Genomic DNA, 22,233 nt, shown 5'->3' with positions numbered 1-22,233 from the left:
TCTTGTCATTTCTTTAAGTCGTCTTCAGGAATAATTCTCCAGGCTTCTTGAAGAACGTTCAAAGCTTTTCTTTGGCTGTTGGCTGTGTTCTGTTCTGTTCTCTATAAAGATGATCCCACACTGCTTCAATAATGTTGAGGTCAGAGCTCTGGGCTGGTGAGTCCATGATTGATAGTGTCATGGATTGGTGTGTTTTTCTTTCCAGTAATGCTTTTACTGCATCGTTAGTGTGTTTGGGGTCATTGCCGTGCTGAAAAGTGAAGCTGTTGCCAGTGAGATTCATTCATTCATTAATTTCTGCGCTCATAATTTCATCAATTCTGACAAGATCTCCAACACCACTGACTGAAATGCATCCCAAACCATGACAGAGCCTCCATCCTGTTTTTTATAGATGGCTGCAAACACTCACTGTCATGCCTCTACCTTGACCATACATACATGATGATTTGAACCAAAAATGTTACATTTGGATTCATCGATATATCAGACCTGTTGCCACTTATTTTCAGTGGTGTTCTTGTGTAATCTGGCATGCCTCAGCCTGTTTCTCCCTCCTCCTCCACAGAGACCATTTCTGATCAGTACAACAGTAAATGGAACAACTGAAGGGCCAGATGCATCTTTTGGTCCTCCGTCAGGTCTTCACTGGATTTTTTCTTGTTTCTTAAGAATGTGCACGAATTTCAGATACTGTTCAACTGATGCACATTTCTTTTTGGCCTGCAGCTTTTTCGACTTCTCCACTTTCCTGAAATTTTTTTTCACACTGCACAAAAGTATGCCAAACATGACAAGTTTTAGTTCTTTGGGAATCACAGTGTTGGTGCAAAAATACTATTTCCTGCGTTTGGCAGTTTTTAAAGATTCAGCTAAAGAAATTGTATGTCTTTGCATTACAGTTTAACACTTTGCTAAGTTGTCTGCTGTGTTTAGATGCAGTGCTGGTTTGCCCTTTGAGTTGTTTCTGTCATGATCCTGGGTCGTTGACCCAGCGTTTTGTGTTTCTTTTTGGGTTCATCTTGTGTTTGGTGTTTATTCTGATTCTGTATTAATTCTTTGGGTTGGTTGTCGTGTTTATTATCCCTACCTGTGTCTCCCCTCTGTGCTCCGTTCAGGTCCCTGTGTTTTTGTTGCAAAACAGTCTGGGTGTTTCCGGTTTTACTTTGTAGGTCTGCCTCTCATCATGTCCATTAGTATCAGCTGTGTCCACCCCTGCATGTCATCTCCTCATTACCTAGTGTGTATTTATAGTGTGTGTTGGCTTCTGTTCATCGTCGGATCGTCTGTGTTTCTTGGTGTAACTACGTCTCTCTGCATTGTCCGCTCCCCGTTTCATGCTTAGGTTTGTTATTTAGTTTTCCCAGTCTAGGTTTTTTCAGTTATTCGTCTTGTCTCACTACCTGTTCAGTCGCTCCACTTCTGCAAATAAAACTTCATTCTCATCACCAGTCAACTGCCTGCATTTTAGGTTCTTTTCCTCCTACACCACACGGCTCACGCCGGCAGCCGTGACAGTTTCTTTTTATCCTCGAATGATTCATTGGTCACTGTTATGTGGCTTAACAAACAAACTGAAAAAACATCCCTCTGAAAATGGTCAAATATAAGAACTGGAGTTTAAATGAGTGAAAAAGCAGCCAATGCCTAAAGAAAAACCTTGAAAAGAGCTTCAGAACAGCTGGAGAACTATTACTAAAGGCCACTTTAAAAAATTACAAGAAACTCCATTTGTTTTACAAGACTGCTCTTGTTGACAAATGCTTGAGTAAGGCCAAGTGCAGTGCTATATTCTAGTATTATATTCAAATTAGCTTTAGTTTTTCTTTGAATACACCCTGTTCATTGCTGTGGTAAGACAGTCTAGTACAGTCTCATAAATCATCACCAGAGCTGGCAGAGACACGCACAAGTGGACTCGCTCTGCAGTCTCCTTTAGCCGGCCGCCAGCTTTAGAAGTAGAGAACATGGAGATAAAGCAGAAAGACAGCCTGCAGCTAATAAATAGGGTGCCTGAATATTTTACTCCTGACCCTCACTGTGAGAGGCGAGGGAAGAAAAAACTGTGCTGGCTATCTCACAGATGGAAGTCTTTATGTCCACAAGAAAGGTGAGCCTTCCTCTCCAACTAATACCTCTCTTTTTCTGCCACTCCCTCCGTGCCCTTGTCCTTCCCCATTTCTCCTTCCGGCGCAAGGGAAACACATTTTAATAGGGACCACGTGATGCAATCGGGCCCCTTTATAGCTTATTCCATCACGACGCGAATGAGATTTCTGGTGACAGTGTAATATCTTCATTGCACGTTTAAGATCGTTTGAGGGTGGAAGAAAGAGTTTTAGGCACTTAAGATTATCTCTGTCCGGGATTACACGAAGAAGGAGAAGACACCGAGACAGCCTAAATCCACACAAGACGCTTGGACACTCTCCCTGCCAAGTATCCCAAAAAACTCTCAACCTAATGGAATAATTGCGTAAATCAATTTTTGATTAGATTTGTTTTTTTATTCTGGACTAATCGATAAATAAATTTTTTTAAAGCCAACTCATTGTGCTTGAAGTGCATAAGGATTATAATCACAGTACTGTAAATTATATGGAGATGTGATGAATGAAGAATCAGAGGTCCAGGCTGACTAAGAGCGCCTCCTGGGGAAAACCACCTACTATACCATAGCTATAGTATTTCCCACCTCTGCAACACACACACATTTAGATGCAAAGAGATTATGCACACACATTGTAAGGAGATTTTTTTTTTTCAAATATATGCACTTACACACGCTCGCACTCGCATATGCATTAAAACGCACGCATACATCCACAGAGTGACACACAGCTGCTAGCCAATCAGATGAGCCAGAATGCTTTCCCCCCCTAGAGGACAAACAGCTGATCCGGGTTCATCTGCCGAGTTCATGTGCCAGCTGGAAATAGCACATGGCGCACAAACGCTGCCACGAACAAGCGCTATAAGAGACGAGCTTTCTCAGCACCATAACCTCACCACATCGTTAATGATATTAAAATGTTGTATACTCAGATGACACAACTGCGCCACAGCGAGTGTGTGAGATGCAGTCACTGCATCCTCAGACAGTTTGTAGTGTTCAGAAAATATGAAAACTGACCTCACTCTCCTGTGCAGGACAAACAAGCCCAACCGAAATACACAAAAAGCAATTTTGAATGTGAAATGTCTTTCATAGTCATAAGCTTGTTCTCGTACCCTCTGGGAAATATTCTAAGGAATAAGATGTTTTATCATAGCTTATTTGTAATTATTCTCCAGTGGGCTCAGGCCACTCAGTGTCTTTCCAGTAACTGTTGTTTATTTGCCCGACACAGTTCAGGAACTGTAGTTGCTGAGTCTCAGCATCGCTCGTAACGTCTCTGATTTCTGCACCTCAGATGACATCTGGTAACAGAAATGTGTCAACTGTCAACAGTGTGACTTCTCAGACAGTTTTGATCGATAGTATTTTTTTTCTTTTCAAATCAAGGCTACTGCCTGCAGCCTGACATAAAATGACATCCCGAGTATTCACAACAGCATAAATTCTCCCGTGAAAGGTTGTGAACTAGAGTCTGAGCAGTGCTTCTCACTTCTGGATGATCAGACTTAGAAGGTTTTTTTTTAAATGAATTATTACTGAACTACAAGAGGAGACAGGACAGGAAATATTGGTAGTATTACAGTAGTTTTGCATGTATGCTATTCATGTATATTACTAGTACTGGACTCTTTGTAACCATTAAAACCCTGAGGTGTGGCATTCTTCAGAGCAGAAAATCAGCACCTCTATGGCGTCTTTTATTTAATCCACTGCTCTCTGTCATGGTCTTGCTAAAATCTTTATCCACTTTTCAGCACAAATTGCTGATTGCTGTCAGTTCCAGCAGGGTTTTCTTGGATATGTTGCCTGGATTAAATCCCCCGACAACATTTCAGCAGGATTCTATTGTCCTCTTTATCATTTAATAGCGTCCATTTTTTGTTTTTGAGCCATTCTTTGGTGGATTTGTCCATGTTTTTAAAACTGTTATCCTAAAAAATCCTGCCAAACACATCTACTGTTAAAGAGGCCAACCATCTTTGATTTGCCTTTACAAAGCACATACAGATGCCTGCTCTTTGCCTGTTTGTTCACAACAATATGCAAAATATGAGTTTGGTTCCTGACCCAACTGCTAACCTTCACATTGACACAGGAGTCAGGAGAGCAAGCTGCACATCGTGTGGTGAAATTTGCATTAAAAGGGTCGCTCCTTGGCCGCTCCCAAATTCGCAGTTGCTTCAAACGACTTTCTTTAAAGTGTAATTATTTCAAATACTTCTGAGATTTTTTTAAAATCCTTTCCCAGACTCATAAGCATCCACAGCTTTTTCTCCAAAGACTTTTTAATTCTTGGCGTGATGACACGGCACAGACATCAATAGCAAAGAGAAGACCAAACCCAAGATCTCAGGGCTAATTAAGACAGGTTCCAGCGGTCACTCAAAATGCTAATTTTCTGTTATGTTTGAGTATATTACCATTATCAGCAGACACTGCTTCAAAAGGTGTCTGCTTGGCAGCTTGTGTAAATATTTTTCTCTGTACTTGTTTTTTTTTATGCTGTGTTGCCTGCAAGGCCATTTTCTCTTTTCTCTCTTTTAGACGTGCAGTACTCAAAACATTCAGCTGGAAGAGAATATGCAGTCCGACAGGGAGAGATATAGATTTTAGTAATATGACTGTAGGTTCTGAATAGTTTTCATTTTTATTCTTAAAATTACTGTGAGATTAACTGATTGACACATTTGTCTATTGTTTTTAAAATATGAATGTAGCAAGCGCAGTTATGTTTTTATAACCTCAAGTCAAAGGCCCTGTGTTGTTTGTGCGTTAAATAGATCCCTATAGGAAACACTAAGGCAGCGGTGGGCAACTCCAGGCCTCGAGGGCCGGTGTCCCTGCAGGTTTTAGATGTGTTTTTGAACCAACACAGCTGATTTAAATGGCTAAATTAGCTCCTCAACATGTCCTGAAGTTCTCCAGAGGCCTGGTAACACACTAATCATGTGATTCAGGTGTGTTGACCAAAGGTGAGATCTAAAACCTGCAGGACACCGGCCCTCGGGCCTGGAATTGCCCACCCCTGCACTAAGGGATCCCTTGATCCTGACCATCCCTGAATCCCAGAGTGCTAAGCCTTGAGCAAGCATCTCATGTTGACAGCTTCATCCACATTTCATGCGGTTCCCTCCAATCTTTTCCTCTTTCCTGGGCAAAATAAACCCCTCCCGTTCAGAAACACAAGGGTTGCCAGGCAACCAAAGGGAGAGATAGGCCTCCGAGCAGAAGTGAGCGATCAGCAGTTGCTTCCCCTCAAGACCTTGCACTGATACTAAGCTAAGGATCGCGCACACACATTAAGCACACAAATACTAACACAGTAGCCTGTACATGCCTTCCACTATGGCTGAAAGCTTGTTGAAGAGTTCTTGTTCTTAGAGTTGAGTTTGCCTCAAATTGGAAAAAAACCAACAACTTGCGGAAAACAGGCTCCACTGCCTGGCTGTTAATGTCAGCTGAAATCAGTCAAACCTTCGTCCTTCTTTGAGACAATGTTTGGGTCAGTTTGTGGCCTGGGCTAAGAGTGGTGACAAGCACCAAAGACTCCTGTCCTGTTGCCTTACCCTCCAACTGTGAGATCCGAGCCGGAGTAAGTGCATCGGCGAGCGCAAGGAAAAGACACAGCTCTCACTAAAAATATTCCTACTGTGAAATATTCATCACATCATGCCAGAATATTCTTATGACTGTGGCATTTTAGCTCCCCTGTACACTTCAAGTGCACCACGGCATCTTCTCTGAGATCCAGCTTGCAGGGAGGTGCCAAGAGGCAATCTCACAGAACAGGGTCAACCAGAAAACTGCGAGGAGTTCACGGGCAGCGCTTTACTCTGAGGATCTGACCTACCTGAGAGAATGTGAAGTGACTACAGTAAGGCTGGAATAGAAAGACTGATAATATGTTAACATGAGCTTTAGTTTTACCTCACGAGCCCCAACTGTCTCTGTTCTAACCCATTTGCATTTGAGCTGCAACTTTACATAAAATCTGGATTAATTTACTGTCTGCAAAGGACATCGGGGTGCTTGGGGGAGGCAATCACAGCAGGTAATAATTTTGAGCTGATTAAAAAGGTGTATGTTAAAAATCTAACTCTACACGGCCACACAGTTAGCAGCGAGAGCAGGGGAACGAGCCATTTAGCTGCTACCAAGAAGCTGGTGGAGAACAAAACAGAGCTAAAATAAGAGTCGCTGTTTGACATTTATTTTAGTGCCCGGATACTTTCTAACTTTATGATCATAGACTCCAATCCAGTCCACCAGACAGCTTTAGAAGATGTGAATTAGAGATCGAACTTTTAACTGTATTTTAACAGGTTTTACAGCTTTTCCTACAGATAAAGACCTCCACCTCTATTCCCAGTCATACTACACCAAAGTACAAGGATATTTTCTCTCAGTTAATGAAAACTTTATATTCAAAATTTACCATTACGGGACAGTCTGAGCAATAAACTACCAGAGCATTTTCTGTAACTGTACAAGTTTATGTACTTTCATTGGTGTATGGCACATGATGTGAAATGAGTTTGACATATCTGCTCTAGCCTGTTACATTACAACAGCATCCTGGCTGGCTTTCTAAATTATTGGATTCAAGCATTTATATTCCAATGAGTCTGTGATTGCCAAAGAAACCTACAACTTTATACTGTAAAAACTGTAACTGCGGTTAAGTTTTTTTTTTTTTACCTCACAGGCATTAACAGCAATCAAATGGTTTTTGCGCAAAGAATGAAGAAAACTGAATGTAGTTTCACAGCAAGCTGTTAGTGTGCACCATAAAGGATTTTATAGTGCACATTTGCTGGCTTAATTAGATATTTCAAGTGATCCCGTTTGTATATTATAAGACCTCATCTGAAGTCTTTGGCCCTGGGTTGAAAAACTTCATTTGATCCTAACATGTTTGGCCGTAAAACGGCAGCCCCGGAACAACAGGTGCAAAAACAATCCAGTAACGGACATGTGAACACACACACACACACACACACACACACACACACACACACACACACACACACACACACACACACACACACACACACACACAGGCCCCTCTGTCCGAGCAGCCGGATAGACCGGGTGCTTTGATATGATGCCCACTGCATCCCCTATTCTACACCCCGCTCTGAAACCGCCTCTCCCTTTCGCCATCATGCCCAGCATTCCCTTTTCACGCACCCTCATTTCCTCCCCCATCTTAGGCTCCTCAGCCTTTCTTTCATTTCGCTTTGGGCCTCCCGATCTCTGAATTCATGTCCCCGCGGTCTCTTCTCTCTATCTGTCCCTAACTCGAGGCAATGAAGCAGGCGGAGGGGAAACGTGAATATGCGGCATGGGTCTACACGAGTCTGGATGTGCGCTGGGCATCTGCGTGTGCGTGTTGCTGCTTCCCCATCTTATGACATGTGCCGTGACTCCCAACATGATCAGATCTGGTTTCCATGACTACGGATGCCCCACTTTAAAGCTGCTGCTCCAGAGTTTTTGTATCCATGCCCGTGTCAGCGTGCGCGCATATCTATCTATCCTATCCTATGCTTCGCAGCATCGGTGCCCATACGTGACGCTTTCACCTCAGCATTTCTTTTGTGAATAATAGAGGACACGAGGAGTTTTCGCGTGTGTGTCCCCCCCCCCCCCCCCCCCCCCGCCCCATAATAAGGCACACTCTTCAATCTTTAATGCAGCTGAAACTACGACAAGCACACAGTCAGAGCCGGGGGGAAGTGTTCTGCAACACAGACTTCCTTACCATACCAGCGGGAGACGCAATCAGAAGGCACAGTATGGAATGATGCTAAACATGGTCCTTAACACTCCAGGAGACTTAATCTACCACATAACATTGAGAGGAGCTCTTTAATAAGATCACACTACTACACATTAGTGAGCTGGAATCTTCCCTCCATCTGAACACAGACTACAGTCTATAGTCACCCAAAGCAGCCTCGCGCTGAATCAAATGTGACACCCCACCATCGAGATCGTTCCAATACATTAGCGCACGCGGAGAGGTAAGAGGGATTACTGCAGGAAAAGTGAGCTGCCTTATTCATTCATTTTCCTGTCAATGTATGCATCAGCAAGCTGCCGATACCGTGTGGCTGAAAGAGGACTCAGAAACAAGCCCAGATTGGAGCGCGCCACGCTTAACGCATCCACTGCGTCTGCACACACCCTTGGAGATGCATCATGCGCTCACACGCGCACATACATAGAGGAAAGTCCTCCGGTGTGGGTGTTTAAAATCAAAACAAATGCTGATGAGTCATCTTTCTGTGAGGCTCGCCAGTGTTCTGCCGCTGGAGTAGTCCTTCTACAGCAGCGGGAGATACAGTATGGTCTGCTATAGCTGTGTCAGGTTTTCTGGCTGGGGCTGCAGAATATCGTGTTTCCGTTCATATAAAAGGAAAGGGCTGTGGAGGAAAAGGAAAAGAAGAAGACGCCGTCCCACACAGAAGAGCAGAGCTTGTGTGGTTGTTGTTGTGCTGGTAAGGGATGGATTCCCAAAAATGTAGACGGGTATCCGCTGATTGATGCCCAAATCATCACCCACGCTCACGGATCACTTAAATGGCTCATTTTGTTCCAAGAGCTACAGCTTCTGGCTGCTTTTTGCACACTCACACAGCTGACAAAATATTCGAAGTCATGGATATTATTCTTTTTTTTCTTTTTTTTTACTGACTTTTCTTTCAATAGTTTCCAGACTTTTGCACGATTCTTGCACTGGTTCATAACATGTTTGAATGTGTTTGTTATTTCTCTCTTTCATCAAATGACAGTAAACACATTTTACAGGCACAGCATTTACACCATGAAAAAGGGAGATAATTTTGGCTTCTTCATGCGGGGAAAATATCAGTTTATCTTAATGTTTGTTGTCGGCACCCACGTGTTTGCTAAGTGTTTGCAAAAGCAAAGGGGGGGGGGGGGGGTTGCTGAAGTACTTCTTCTTAAGAGAAGGTCTCAGAGTCACTGCTCTGCTAAAATGGTACAAGAGTACTTAGATCGGCGTGAGAGAGACGGGGTGCTCCCCAGCAAAGAGGCCAAATTGGAACCCACATAAACGGACAGATTAGCACTAGCTTTTCACATTTTACTTTGTTCACGCGAAAATAAGATGCCTTCCACTGGTCTGTTATAAATCCCTGCAGGGGAAAAAAACAAGGGGGAAGGAGCTTCACAAGAACAGGGATGACACTGTGAGATGCTGGCAAACATCTATGAAAACGAGCCTCCGAGCTTCATGTGAAAGAGGCCGGGATGTGGCTTGTTTTATGTGACCAAGATGAAACAGTTCTCCTTCAAAGGGTTGGATGCAAATGTGGACATATTTCTTTGCTTGTCCTTCACTGAACATAAAGTTGTTTTTTTTTTATAAACAGTGCTTTAAGACGTCTAGGATTTGCATGTAACAAAACGTGAAAAATCGTGAAGCATGATCATTTGTACTCATTATCGAGCAGGTGGATTTGAATCGTGGCACTGAGTTTCTTTCCTCGTTTTTTTCTTTTCCACACTGAGAGCTTTTAAACTGCAGTGGGATGCGATGGCTTAATGACGATCACAACATGACAGTGGAAATTAGACCCACCAGCTCAACAGTTATGTTCTGTTTTTCAGGGTTTTTTTCTTGCTGATCAAATGGAACCTGGGCTACATGTGGAGAGAGGGTTTGTTTACACTGGAGAAACTGCAAATAAGGTGGACATCACTTTTTTGTTGGCACTGGCTCTGTAAAAGGGGGTAAAAGCTCTGATCACTTGCTTCTCGACATCTTGTGAGCAAATGTTTCTTTTTATTTTGTGTTCTGTTTCTGTTCTCCAAGTTGCGATATCTATTCACGATTTGGCCTGCCCCCATGTAATCTCACATAAAACAAACAAACAAACAAACAAAAACATTAAAAGAAATCCGCTCAGCCTCTCTTAATATGCAGTGCCGAATGAGCACTCCACGGATCAGAGCATGAAGCTGGAGCTCCACTGGCTGAGGCCGAGGAGAAAGAGAGAGGTAGAGGTAGAGGGGAGCATAAAAACCTGGAACAACGTCGTAATCACTTTAATGTAACGCATCCCAAAATAATCCCTTTCCGCGTACTCAGATGGTGTGTTGGCTATACCTTGACTCTCCAACCCAAGAGATCACCGCTTGGCCGTCACACGAGGAAAGTAGTGGTCCCAAAAAGCCACACAGGGACTTGGGGATCGAGCACATCTCTACATTAAATACCGAACCTGGCCACTGCATATATAATTCAAACACACACTCGCAAAGTATCTGTTACACTCCTGTAACAGTCTGAGTCATCAAACAAGGAGCGATTAAGTCATCCTCTTAAGTAAGGGGTTGCGGACACCCTCCCTTTCCATTTCTATTGTCTGTCAATAGGCCTACCACAGTTTCTCTCACAGCTTCTGTAGATGACCATGTGTGTGAGAACACCACCTACCACCGCCACCAAACACACACACACACACACACACACACACACACACACACACACACACACACACACACACACACACACACACACACACACACACACACACGCACGATTAGGGATTACTCATTCATACTGTCGCTTTGAAGGGACTTAACTCGTGCCAGCAAAGCGAGCAGCAGGGGGAAAAAAGCAAAAAAAAAAAAAAAAAAGCGAGTGTGATCGCTGCGTTTGCCTTATATGGCAGGCGGCATTGCGCTGTCCACGGTGCTGAAACGGGCTGGCGTGAGCCACTGGAGGGGGCGGGGGCGGGGGGGGTGCATGCAGCTAACTACATTAATCACACACGCACGGTTGGCACGCGCACACATGCACGGCGAGAGGTGACATGGGTTTGATAAGGGCATGTGCCAGTGAGCGGAGATGACATATCTTCAGCATTCATTGATGAGAGAGATGCCGCCGCCGCTGCCATATATGGCTGGGCTTGCAGGAGATGCGCTCTCAAGCAAGCCAGATGACAGAAGCCTGAAGTCCCCGCTTCTTAATGGGGGGGGAATCCATGCTCGAACGCATTTCGGTCCACTTTAGTGACTTTAATCAGTCTCCGAGTGGTCTGGCGCAGGGTACAGGTTTGGACAAGGAGAACACACATGCACAGAGCGTGGCCCTCTGCTACTCATCACCACCACCATCATCATCACCATCCTCATCATCATTATCGTTATCGTCGGTCTAACCACAAGCAGCATGAAAACGTTAGAGCATGGTGCAACAGGGAGAAAAAAAGAAAGAGAAAAGGGGGATGGGGGTGATGGTGGTGGGGTATCCAACATTACCTTTCATCCAGTCCAGCACCTGCTTTGGTGTCCATTTACTTATAGGTTCCATAACCAAAGCCATGGTGTCACAGTCTATCCGAGATGAACGGCGCACAGCTCAATGCGGGCGACATAAAACGACTTGTCAGTCACATCTGGAAACACGGAGCGGAGTGGCTAAATCTGTGGGGAAACCAGACGTGGTCGGGTTTATTCTCTCCATCGGAGCATGGCCGCCTGCAGAAAACGGTGAACTGGATGCGGTGGTGCAATCCACACGCGCACACACGGACACGCACACACACGCTTTTCTCCTCTTCTCTCTTCGCTTCTCCCTCTCCCTCCCTCCTCTCGTTCCCTCGCTCTCTCACTCTCTCGCTCTCTTTCTCGTGCCTTCCCGCCAGCCAGCAGCCCCGCGCTCTGTGAGAAGTGGATTCGGTGGGCGCACAGGGGATGGAGCGACCCCTCCCCTCCCTTCCTTCTCCTCTCCTCTTTTTTCCCCCTCCAGCCCGCCTCGCTGCAGCATCACTAGGGCCACCACTCATAATACAGACCAGGGAATGGTGCAACGCACACCATATAGGGAGGATCTCTCTCGGTCTCCCTCCCTCCTTGCCTTACATACACATGTACATATACACAATGTGGGAGGGGTGTCTGGGGGTTGGGGTAATGCAAACAGTAAATAAACAGCAGACTATGTAGCAGCAACACCCTGATAAATAATATATGAAATGCAGTAGGTTCTACTGAATACAAGAGACGGTATAAGTAGGGCACTTGTGGAAATTTTCAGAAATGATCATTAATTATGTTTTTTTTTCTTCCCAGCAAAGAAAGAATTCGTCAGCGCTGCTTTGCAATACCACGTCTGCGCGTCAGCAGCTCGTGCCGCATCACATGGCAAGCAGGTGTAAGATTTTTCTTCTTCTCCTCCTCCTTTTTTTAAAGTTCAGTCTGTGAGGAAATCAGCATCAACTTTGTCAGGCGTTGCTGCTCGCTGTGTGGACCCTAGCTGGGAGGAACAGCGCCCCCTGCTGCGTACCTGGGAACCAGGTGACGTCATGGATTACAGCAGCGCCCGCTTCCACACACATCCACACCACCAACTTCCACTCACGATAGATACCGTTTCAGGTCATCGTTTAGGAATGAGAGACATCTTTATTGAGAGAATTAATTAATTAATTCGGCAGAATTAAAAAAAATGAGCAACAGTACAAAGTGCTTACGTGACCCTTCTTAGTGGCAGTTTATATTAATAATGACTCTAGAAGTCATCTAAATTAAAACGAGATTCAATTATTGTTTTATAATATTTGCAATTGACAGGCAAGTCTTTGTTTCATTGTCATAGATTCAAAGTAAAACAAACATCAAATATCAGTTTCTCATACAGAAAAATCTCTATTATAGAGGTATCTTACAATAAAAGCACCTTGAGGTGACTGCTGCTGTGATTCGTTTATGTCCAAAAATGGTAATTGAATAGAAATCAGCACCTATTTTTTTATAGCACCGAGTCTCCGTGTTGATTGTTAGTGTTACCTATAAACTCCTTGGCTGTAACAGGTACTGAAAATCAGCTACGTTGTGGACCTTGCTGAGAGTGCATCCAAACTTATGTTAGATGAGGTGCTTAAACTTTATTACTATAAACAGTAATTCAGTTCACATATATATGTTTTGTATCTTCATTATCATAACAAATTCATATAATGAAAACATATGTGCATATTTACACCATCTTAAAGTTTTATAAGTGTAGATTTTACATCTCCAAAAGCAAATTCTAATATTCAGCGAAACGTATAATAACTCATGAAGACCTTAGCCAGAACTCTAAACACATCTGCAATCAAACAAAGTGTGCGTGGGGGGGTTGTTGTGTTATTTTTTTGCAGCCTGTAGTGAAACAGTTCCTCCTTGTGCAGTGCTGTAGAGGGCAGTTTAAGTAAGAGATATCCAGGTGAAGAGAAAACGAGGCATTCCCCACCCAAACTTTCCACTGCTTCCATGTCTGTGACCTCCTCCTTCCAGCAGTCCTGTGAACAAAGTCAATGGTGGGCGGGACTACGGTGCTCAGTTTTCAGCCTGTTCCGAACGTGACAGCGATGATCTCGAGCTCCCATTGGCTCCTGTCTGCAAATACGTCACAATCATGATTAGAATTGATGATCGGACGTTCTGATTTCATTGTCTAGCAAAGGGGACTGGTGAAGAAATCTGCTGAATTTGAGCGTTCGTCTGATTTTAACATCAAAAATGGTATGTAGGGACGTGATTTTTCCTTTTTGCTTCAGGGTACCCCAGAACGCTTTGTAGCCTGGCATCCGCTCGAAGCCAGGGTCAGTGAGAATGATCCTGCCGCGGTCGGGAAATCACAGATTTGAAGGAAAAGTTTAGCTGCAGCTATCCATTGGGAGAGCTATGCTAATGCTAGCTAACGTTGGCTGGCTCAGACATGGCCGCTCGGGCCTGCAAGCTAACGTAGGCTGTCTGTGTTGCCATTGTGACAAAGCGGTTCTTACCCGGTCAGTTTACTGTGCGGGTTTTCGACCGTAAAGTTATGGCACGAGCCTCCCGTGCGGTAAATCCGCGCCGGAATCCGCCGTTTCCTGACGTGCCCACAATTTGTTTGCTAATTCTCTCCTTAATGTTTCCATATTGACTGTAGCCATGCGCAGTCAGCCTTTCAAAATAAACCTGCCGCCTGCTTATTGGTCGCACAACATTCCCGTATGTGACTTTTGTTTCAAACAAAACATTTCCCAGCTCTGCTTTAAAACTTGTTCGCCTTTGTTTTCCCAGCTCTGTGAAAGTCCGCGTGGGTTTTTTTTACGCTAATTTGGCTACCGCTGTTTTCTTCCTCACGACCCCGTCCTAACGCAGGACAGCACTGCTACGAAACTTGCACACATTTAAAAGTCTCACATTTAACTCAGCCATGTTAATAAATCAGTTTGTAACAAATGGACAAGGTTACCTGTGTGCCACTTCATTACTCATGACGGTGTGTACAATTAAATTGAAGGCTGAATGGCTCTAACAATTACCAGGAGTTTCAACAGGACCATTTGTTTTGTTTTTGCCAAAAGTCAGGCATAACGTTATCATTTATAAGTATGTAATTATGAATTTTGGATTTATTAAAGTACTCTTAGTGGTTTTCATTTGACAAAACAAGTACTTGTTTTGATTAGTATTTTGAGTATTTTAACTGCACTAAAATTACGCAGCTGCTCAAATGACTGAGTACTGTTATGCTATTATAGTACTGGACTATTATAACTTTTATGCCCTGTGCCCTCTTTCCTTTGCATTCTGCTTTCAAGGAGCCAGACTGTCTTTTAATTTTGCAGTTATCCGAGAAATAGTTCTGCAAGATTTTCAATGTTTTTCTTTTGAAATTGTTTATTTTTTTCACTCTTTTCCAATCCAGTTGGTGCACCTGAGCATTTTCAGAGAGATGCTGTTTTTGTTTGTTTGTTTGGTTGTTTAAACCACTTGACTATGACTCATTCAAGCATAAAAAAGGCTCTTAACTCAATGGATGAACCGGTTTCATATCTACACATAACAATTTAGCAAAGAACTGTTTTTAAATTGTTAAAATGTTATTTGTTACTAGCAGTCTGTTGCAGAATCACATAATTTGTTGTCATTTCTTTAATTTAATTCACAAAAAAATCCCAAACATAACAGAGTTTGACAGGTGATTGCTAACGAGAGGTTAGTTGACAACTTGGCATATCTTGGTGTGGTGTGCAGTGTATCCAAAAAACAAAAACAAATGTGAGGAAATTGGACAAGTAGAGGTTGAAAAAAATGATGAAAAAGCCTAACACAGGACCTGTGAAATGCATCTGACCTTCAGCTGAATCATCTGTTGTTCAGAGAAGCCTCATTAGAAATGGTCTCAGTCGTAGGTAAGGAAGGAAAACAAGGAGAAAGAGGGAGAGCAAGAACTGGACTGAAAATCAGTGGCAACAGGTCTGATGGAGTGCCAAATCCAAATTTGAAATTTCTGGTTCAGTTATGAGAGAGAGGTATGACAGCGAGGATTTATAGCCATCTGTAAAATACAATGGAGGCTCTGTCATGGTTTGGTGCTGCATTTCAGTTGGTGGTGTTGTCATGCATGGAAGCTGTCTGACTGTCAACAGCTTCATTTTTCAGTATGGCAATGATCCCAAAACAAACTGCCAATGCGATAAAAGCATACCTGGATAGAAAAACACTATCAGTCATGGATTGTCCTCCCCAGAGCCCAGACCTCAACATTATTAGAGCACTGTGGGATGGTCTTGACAGAACAGAACAAAAAGCAGCCAACAAGCAAAGAATAGGTTTGAATGCCCTTCAGGAAGCCTGGAAAACTATTCCTTAAGACTACCTGAAGAAATGACAAGAAAGTTTGGCTCAGGGAGTCCAGGCTGTGCTGAATAATGAAGGTGGTTGCACCAAGTATTGGCTTTAAAGCTGTACCTCTGTCTTTGCCTTATATACTGTATTTATATAGTTATATAAGGTGAACCATATGTGTTTCAGTTAATCACTGCACTTATTTCCTATTTTCCGAGCAAAATATAAAGAAACGAGTGGTGGCTCAAGACTTTTTTGTTACGTATATAGGTGTGTGTGATAAAAGTGATTTCATTTCTGGGGCTTTTTTTGTCAATCCACACTGCTAAATGGAGTAATGTTTTTTTTTCCTTTTCTTTTACTATTTATACTCTTTGTTTACACTTTGCAAGAAGGTGTTGTCTGCTTTGCTTTCTCCTCAGCCACACTACCCAGCGGCACGTCGGGTACACTGAGACAAAATGGGCACAAACAAAATAGTGCAAATGTAGAAATACGGAGGTTTCGCTTTGATCTGCATGGCTGCCCCGTTCCCCTCCAGCAGTAGAATGGATGCGTGGCCACAAAGGCGTGGCCTGCAGACGGTGAGTACATCAAGAGTTTCTGTTGGTTTTAGCCAAAGAAAGAAAATTCCATAATTAAATAATTAAAATTTCCGCGAGCTGGGACTTAGTAGTAGTAATTATCTTTCCTTTTCCCCTAAGATGAACCTGCGGTCAGTATTTACGGCTGAGCAGCAGAGGATCCTGGAACGTTACTATGAGAATGGGATGACCAATCAGAGCAAGTCTTGCTTCCAGCTAATACTGCAGTGTGCTCAGGAGGCCAAATTGGACTTCAGTGTTGTCCGGGTAGGCCCATAAAATGTGCTTGTGCGTGTGAACGAGCAGTAGGGAACCCTTTGCTATGATTTATGCTCTGTTTCGTTTTTATTAAGGAATGTTCATGTAATGCCGCAGCAGGTAATCAAGGCAGTGAGTCAGATCTATACTATGCGAGCTCTTCATCTAGTGTAGAGTCATGAGTTATTGCCCTCACTTAGCAGAATTAGTTCCCCTAATGTTTTGCAGAATGCTTTTTTAAGTGATGTTACTGAGCTGATTGCTCTCTCCCTGCAGACATGGGTTGGCAACAAAAGGCGTAAGCTCGCCTCCAAGGTTCCCCAGAATGGAGGGGTGTCTCATTCCTTATCTAGTCATGGACTAGCTGGGGGAATGCTCTCCAATCACACATTGGCCGGAGGTGCTTTGTCCAATCACAGCCTAGCAGTAGGAGCGCTGCTTCCTGCTGACATGACTGCAGCGCGGAGCATCCAGAACCGCGTGCACCTTCTCCCTCCATCCTCGTCCTTCCCTTCTGTGTCGTCGACACCTTCCCCGCCCTCATCTTCCTCACCCCTAAGCAGTGGAAGCAACAACAACAATGATGTAATACTAACAGGGATCTACTCTCTGAACCCTGGCCCTCAGTCCCGACCGAGAGCCGCGGCCCCACCGCCTCAGTCAGACTCTGACCTCTCTGCGCACACATCCTCATCTCTGATGAACCAGGTGCTGCAGATCAGGAACAGTTCCTCCTCCTCCTCACCCGTCCACTCCAAGTTAGTGTCACTTTCTCAGAATCTCCCATCCCTCACTTCTGCCTCAGGGCCTTTAGTCTACACTGCAGTCAGAAAAGGCGCTTTATCCCTTGGGGAGGGGGGGGTAAGCGCAGGAGCAGGGGTAGTACCTCACAGCTGGACTAGACAATACGGTACAGCGCAAATTCGCCCTTGGTCCTCTTCCTCACAATCCCAGACTCAGCTTCAGCCCAGACCTCACTCCAACCCACAACCTCAGCCGCCTGCTCCGCAGAAAACTCGGGTCTCCTTGCCAGTTCACAACGCCGGCCCCTCCTCTGATCAGACACCTCGTATTCAGCAGGTTTTCACCTTGTCAGAAAAGGGCGACAGGGACCGCCTCAGACCCGGACCAAAATCAGCTCGTAAAAGCCAGGAAACCCACAGGTCAGCACCTCTGGACACCAGTCATAACTTCTCCATTGCCATGGAAACTGGAGATGAAGAAGATGAGTGGCAAAGGGAAGAAGAGTTGGCAAATATGGCCGCTCAAACACACATCCACAGGGAGCAGACGTCAGCCAGCCCAATCGGGGCCGAAGTGTCTGTCGTGCGAGGAAACCACACACCTCCGATGACGAGCTCCAGACCCGCATTGCTTCAGGGCAGCTACTCCCTCACAGCACAGACCTCACTTACAGGGGAATCCAGCTCACAAGTAGGAGCGGTTTTATTGCTGGTACATTCGTCCCTTTAAGTGAGTTGACAGATTTAACCTGCGTGTCTTTGTGTGCAGACTGCAGTTGGTATATCTGCTGCCCCCTGGGTTATTAGCAACTCCAGAAAGAGAACAGTAAGCGCTCTAAAGCACCACATTTATGCACGCATGTAGCATGCTGGAAATAAGTAATACAATTATAGATGCGAGACATGTAGTCAGACAGGTGTTTGTGTTTTCAGCTGCAGGATCGGACCCAGTTCAGTGATGGGGATCTTATCCAGCTAAAGCGCTACTGGGACCGAGGCATGACCAGCCTGGGCTCAGTGTGCAGGGAGAAGATCAGCGCTGCAGCAAACCAACTCAATGTAGACACTGAAATAGTCAAGGTAGCCAACTCAACAAGAAAGAAATAGCTTAATGTATTCTAGGTTTGGAAGAATCAAAAAAGAGACATGGCATTGCATACGCTACAAAACAAATGGTAAAGCTTTGGGTCTTCAGTTGTTCACTTATTTATGACATTTAGTGGAAACAGGACTATTTAACTTGTCTGAGCTCTTGAGGGCTGTTAGAAAGGAGAAAAGAACAACTTTTCTGGGTCAGGCTTTCTAACTTACTTGCACAATGTTGTGTAAAAGTCATGCTGTTATATATCAGGGCCACAGCAGGAATGCTGGTAGACTAAATATAGTCTCTAAGTCCTGACACACACACATGACCCTGTGCCATCTCACTTACAAGGATATTTATTGCAAGGAATAAAACTTTTGCCTTCAGAGTTACAGTAAATTAGGACTATCTTCAGATCACTGCAAAATAATTTCCTTGCTGCAACTGGTGCAGTTCACCATCTGACCTTGCCTTCTGACTTTGGTGATTGGATGAATCAGTGTTAGAGAATCTTGTTACAGATCAAAGAGGCAGTCCATTTGTTTAATAAGCGCACTCATAGAAAATCCGGGTATGGAAATATACCGGACACCTGCTGATACTTATCCCGGTCTCCCATTTGTTCTCACATGATTTACAGACATGGATCAGTAACAGACGGAGGAAGTACCGTCTGATGGGTATTGAAATCCCTCCACCCAAAGGTGGGCCTGCTGTATTCACAACCTCATCGCCAGGAAACCAATCGCCAGTGTCCCTCAGCCCTAACGAGGAGCGCCTCAGAACCCCTGAAATCGGAGATGACATGAACGATGGCGGCTCTGTGTGCCTGTCTGAGGGTGAGGCCGCTGATGCCGTCTGCACATTAACACATCCTGTGTACAAACCGTGCATCCCGGCATTTACGCAGTATCTATCTCAAACCTAGATGGCACCATCGATTCACAACACAGGGATGGAGAGGATGGAAACGATCTGTCCAATGCTGCTCCAATGGCCAATAATGTGGTACTTTATGAGTTCTTCTTTATATTAGAGCCTCATTAGCTTTTGTGATTTGTAGAATTCATATTAACATGTAATGATATGAGTTTAGCAATTAGGCTGAGAGTTGTCTGCTAAAACTGAAGCTAGTTTGGTTGACAGCAACTATAATTCACTGCAGTATTAAAGGGGATGCTTGGAGTGCAGTCTGTTTACCAGAAAGATTAAACCGCTAACTCCTTATAATGTGTTTCAGTACAAGCTTTAAAAATGTTGGAGATCTTAACATGCAAGTCTGTGGATGTCAACTCACTTTTAGAAACAGCCTCAGGTCTCCATTAAAGGAACTGCACATAGCAGTGGCTACATTTTTCTGAGTCTTCAAGGTTGCCACCCGGTGACTCGCAAACTTACATCACAATGTGCAATGTGCTTAGTCAGCCTTTTTTCAAAGGGGACTTTTCAACATTATAGTAGAGCTAATATTATGTTCATACATTAAGCTTTAGAGGATTTTAATTAGTACCCAGGAGAAATGTAGCAGTGTATAAAATCAAAAGCAACCTAGTGACAAATACAATGCTTACGAATACATTTCTTGACCAATCGCAGGCACATTTTTTTTATCTTAGCTTGTTGTGATTAAAGGGTCACCATGTAGCCAATAATTGTATTTATTTTTCTCTGCCTCAGCTCATTTTTCTAAATAATAGTTCTAGAGCACTGATTAAGATGACTGTTGGGTTATTAGGTTTTAAATGAATTAGTTTTAAATAATTGTAAAAGCCTTTTCATTCTCATTCTCTGGATTATTTATTGACGAGGATGATGGTGATGTATTGTTTACTTAATTGAGGAGAGGCTTCATGTAATGTGTATAAGGGTATAATTATCACCGAAACTGTTGGAAATCATTTTTCTTTGCTCGTTTCCAGAGTTTAAAGTGATTTGATGTCTGTGTTTTTTAACAGAAGATCGAAGTGATCGATGAGGACGAGGAAGCCGATGAGGATGAATTAGTGGCTTCGGACCTTGAGCAAATGCAGAACCTGCTGGAATTCAAGGTGAAAACACCCACACAGACTGTGACACATTCACAAAGCATTGCTCACGGTGCTGTAAAAGCGGCAAAGATAAAATGCACGATGGTAAATGTGCTGTAACCTGAATTAGCATTATTTTAAATTCTGAATGGATTCTTTGCCTTGTTTGGATCCTTCTGTTTCAGCATGAGGAAGTCCAGTTCTTGGAGAATGAGCTAGAGAACCAAAAACAAAAGTACCAGGATCTTGCAAGCTTCACAAAAAGCCTGCTCAGTGCTGTGAGGAACAATGACCTGGAGAGGCAGCAGGTATGTTCACAGTCTTGTTTATATGTTAAATGAGAAAAGCTTATTATCAGTGTCTAAGCTGAGTTGTGCCGTGCATGTTTAGGAACTCATGGCCAGTCTACCTCAGCCTTCAGACCAGGAATGGGACATGACCGTGGACAGAGGAGCCCAGTCTCCTGCTGAGTCAGCAGATGAATCCTCCAACCACAGTAACCCCCAGGCAGCCTGCGCGAGCTTCAGAGACCCTCAGCTGGCCCAGGCAAACGAAGTCCCGCTGGTCACCATGATCAAAGATGATACTGATGTTGCCGAGCCCTCTGCATCAGAGGAGCAAATGCAGGAAGCAGAAGCAGAACCAGAGTGACACAGACACACTTATAGAGATGTTTCCTCACTCCAAAAAGAGGCTTATTTCAAACTATAGAGACTGTAGTGTCTAACAATTACAAAAACACTCTTGGAAAAGTCACACTCCACGCCCAGTGCCTGTGGATTGACGCTTCACTTATGACTGTTGGGCTTTTTTACTGCATATCATTCGCCTTGAGAGAACAATAAATGACCTCTAACTTAACTTTGTCTCGTGTTTTGTTTTTCTCATGTATTACTGAGTATGAGTAGGAAATTATGTAGGAATTTAAGCTGTAAAAATACAACTTCTTAAAAACATTAACAAACTTGTAACTGCAATGATCGCAGCTGCATACACACACACTGCTACTGGAGCGCCATCAGTATGAGTTCAGTTAATCAACTTCAGTGCATCCAGAATGCTGCAGTGAAAGTACTGACGGGGACTCCAAGCATACAGGCTTGAATAATCAGGCCCCATCTATCTTCATCTTATCTCACCCCAGTAGAGCACTTTGCTCTCAGGCTTTTGGCTTACTACTGGTTTCTAGGGTATTTAAAAGTAGAATGGGAGCTTCAGCTTTCAGGCCCATTTTCTGTGGACGTAACTCCCAGTTTGGAATCGGGACACAGACATCCTCTCTAATTTCAAGATTAGGCTTAAAACTTTATTTTTTTGATTAAGCTTATAGTGATGGTTGAATCAGGTGACCTCAAACCCTTCCTTAGTTACACTGCTGTAATAGTTGCAGGCTGCTCAGAGTTGGGTTGAGCCTGGTTCTGCCAGATATTTCTTCCTGTTAAAATGGAGATTTTCCTTACCACTGTCGCCAAGTGCTTCCTCAGGTTTGATTGTTAAAATACAGTTAGTCTTATTGCGAATACTGGTATTTATTAACAGATTGGCACGTAAGTTTTGACCTACTGTATCTTGACTTGTACAAGGAAGTATTAATGGCCAAATATGTACACGAATATATATTTAAATAATTAAGCTGTATTGTTTAGACTGAAGAAATGCGTGTGCCAAATCAAATAGACAAATCCACGCATGTAGTCGTTCACTACAGAAACACGGAGCATTTGTGGGTGGGAGAAAGCTGCAGAGAAAGCGGAGAGCGTTAAGCCTCTTATAT

General features: G+C 43.7%; 2 protein-coding genes across 2 annotated transcripts in view; one reads left to right on the top strand and one right to left on the bottom strand.

Annotated features, from left to right (window-relative positions):
- Nucleotides 1-11,832, bottom strand: part of si:ch211-26b3.4 (connector enhancer of kinase suppressor of ras 2) — a 67,312-nt gene extending 55,480 nt beyond the window's left edge. Inside the window, exon 1 of the mRNA XM_012922452.4 lies at nt 11,417-11,832. Within this exon, the coding sequence (XP_012777906.3) occupies nt 11,417-11,480 (64 nt within the window). The 5' untranslated portion in view covers nt 11,481-11,832. The remainder of the gene's footprint in view (nt 1-11,416) is intronic.
- Nucleotides 11,833-13,527: 1,695 nt separating this feature from the next.
- Nucleotides 13,528-21,320, top strand: hdx (highly divergent homeobox). The gene is made up of 11 exons (XM_012922451.2): nt 13,528-13,666; nt 16,186-16,347; nt 16,468-16,614; nt 16,882-18,039; nt 18,118-18,174; nt 18,282-18,428; nt 19,073-19,271; nt 19,361-19,440; nt 20,388-20,480; nt 20,645-20,767; nt 20,850-21,320. The coding sequence occupies exons 2-11, from the start codon at nt 16,282-16,284 to the stop codon at nt 21,108-21,110; spliced, it is 2,331 nt and encodes a 776-aa protein (XP_012777905.1). The 5' UTR covers nt 13,528-13,666; nt 16,186-16,281; the 3' UTR covers nt 21,111-21,320.
- Nucleotides 21,321-22,233: the final 913 nt, after the last annotated feature.

This window comes from Maylandia zebra, linkage group LG2 (genome assembly GCF_041146795.1).
Source record: "Maylandia zebra isolate NMK-2024a linkage group LG2, Mzebra_GT3a, whole genome shotgun sequence".
NCBI lineage: Eukaryota > Metazoa > Chordata > Actinopteri > Cichliformes > Cichlidae > Maylandia > Maylandia zebra.
This window is presented reverse-complemented; position numbering and strand designations above follow the sequence as displayed.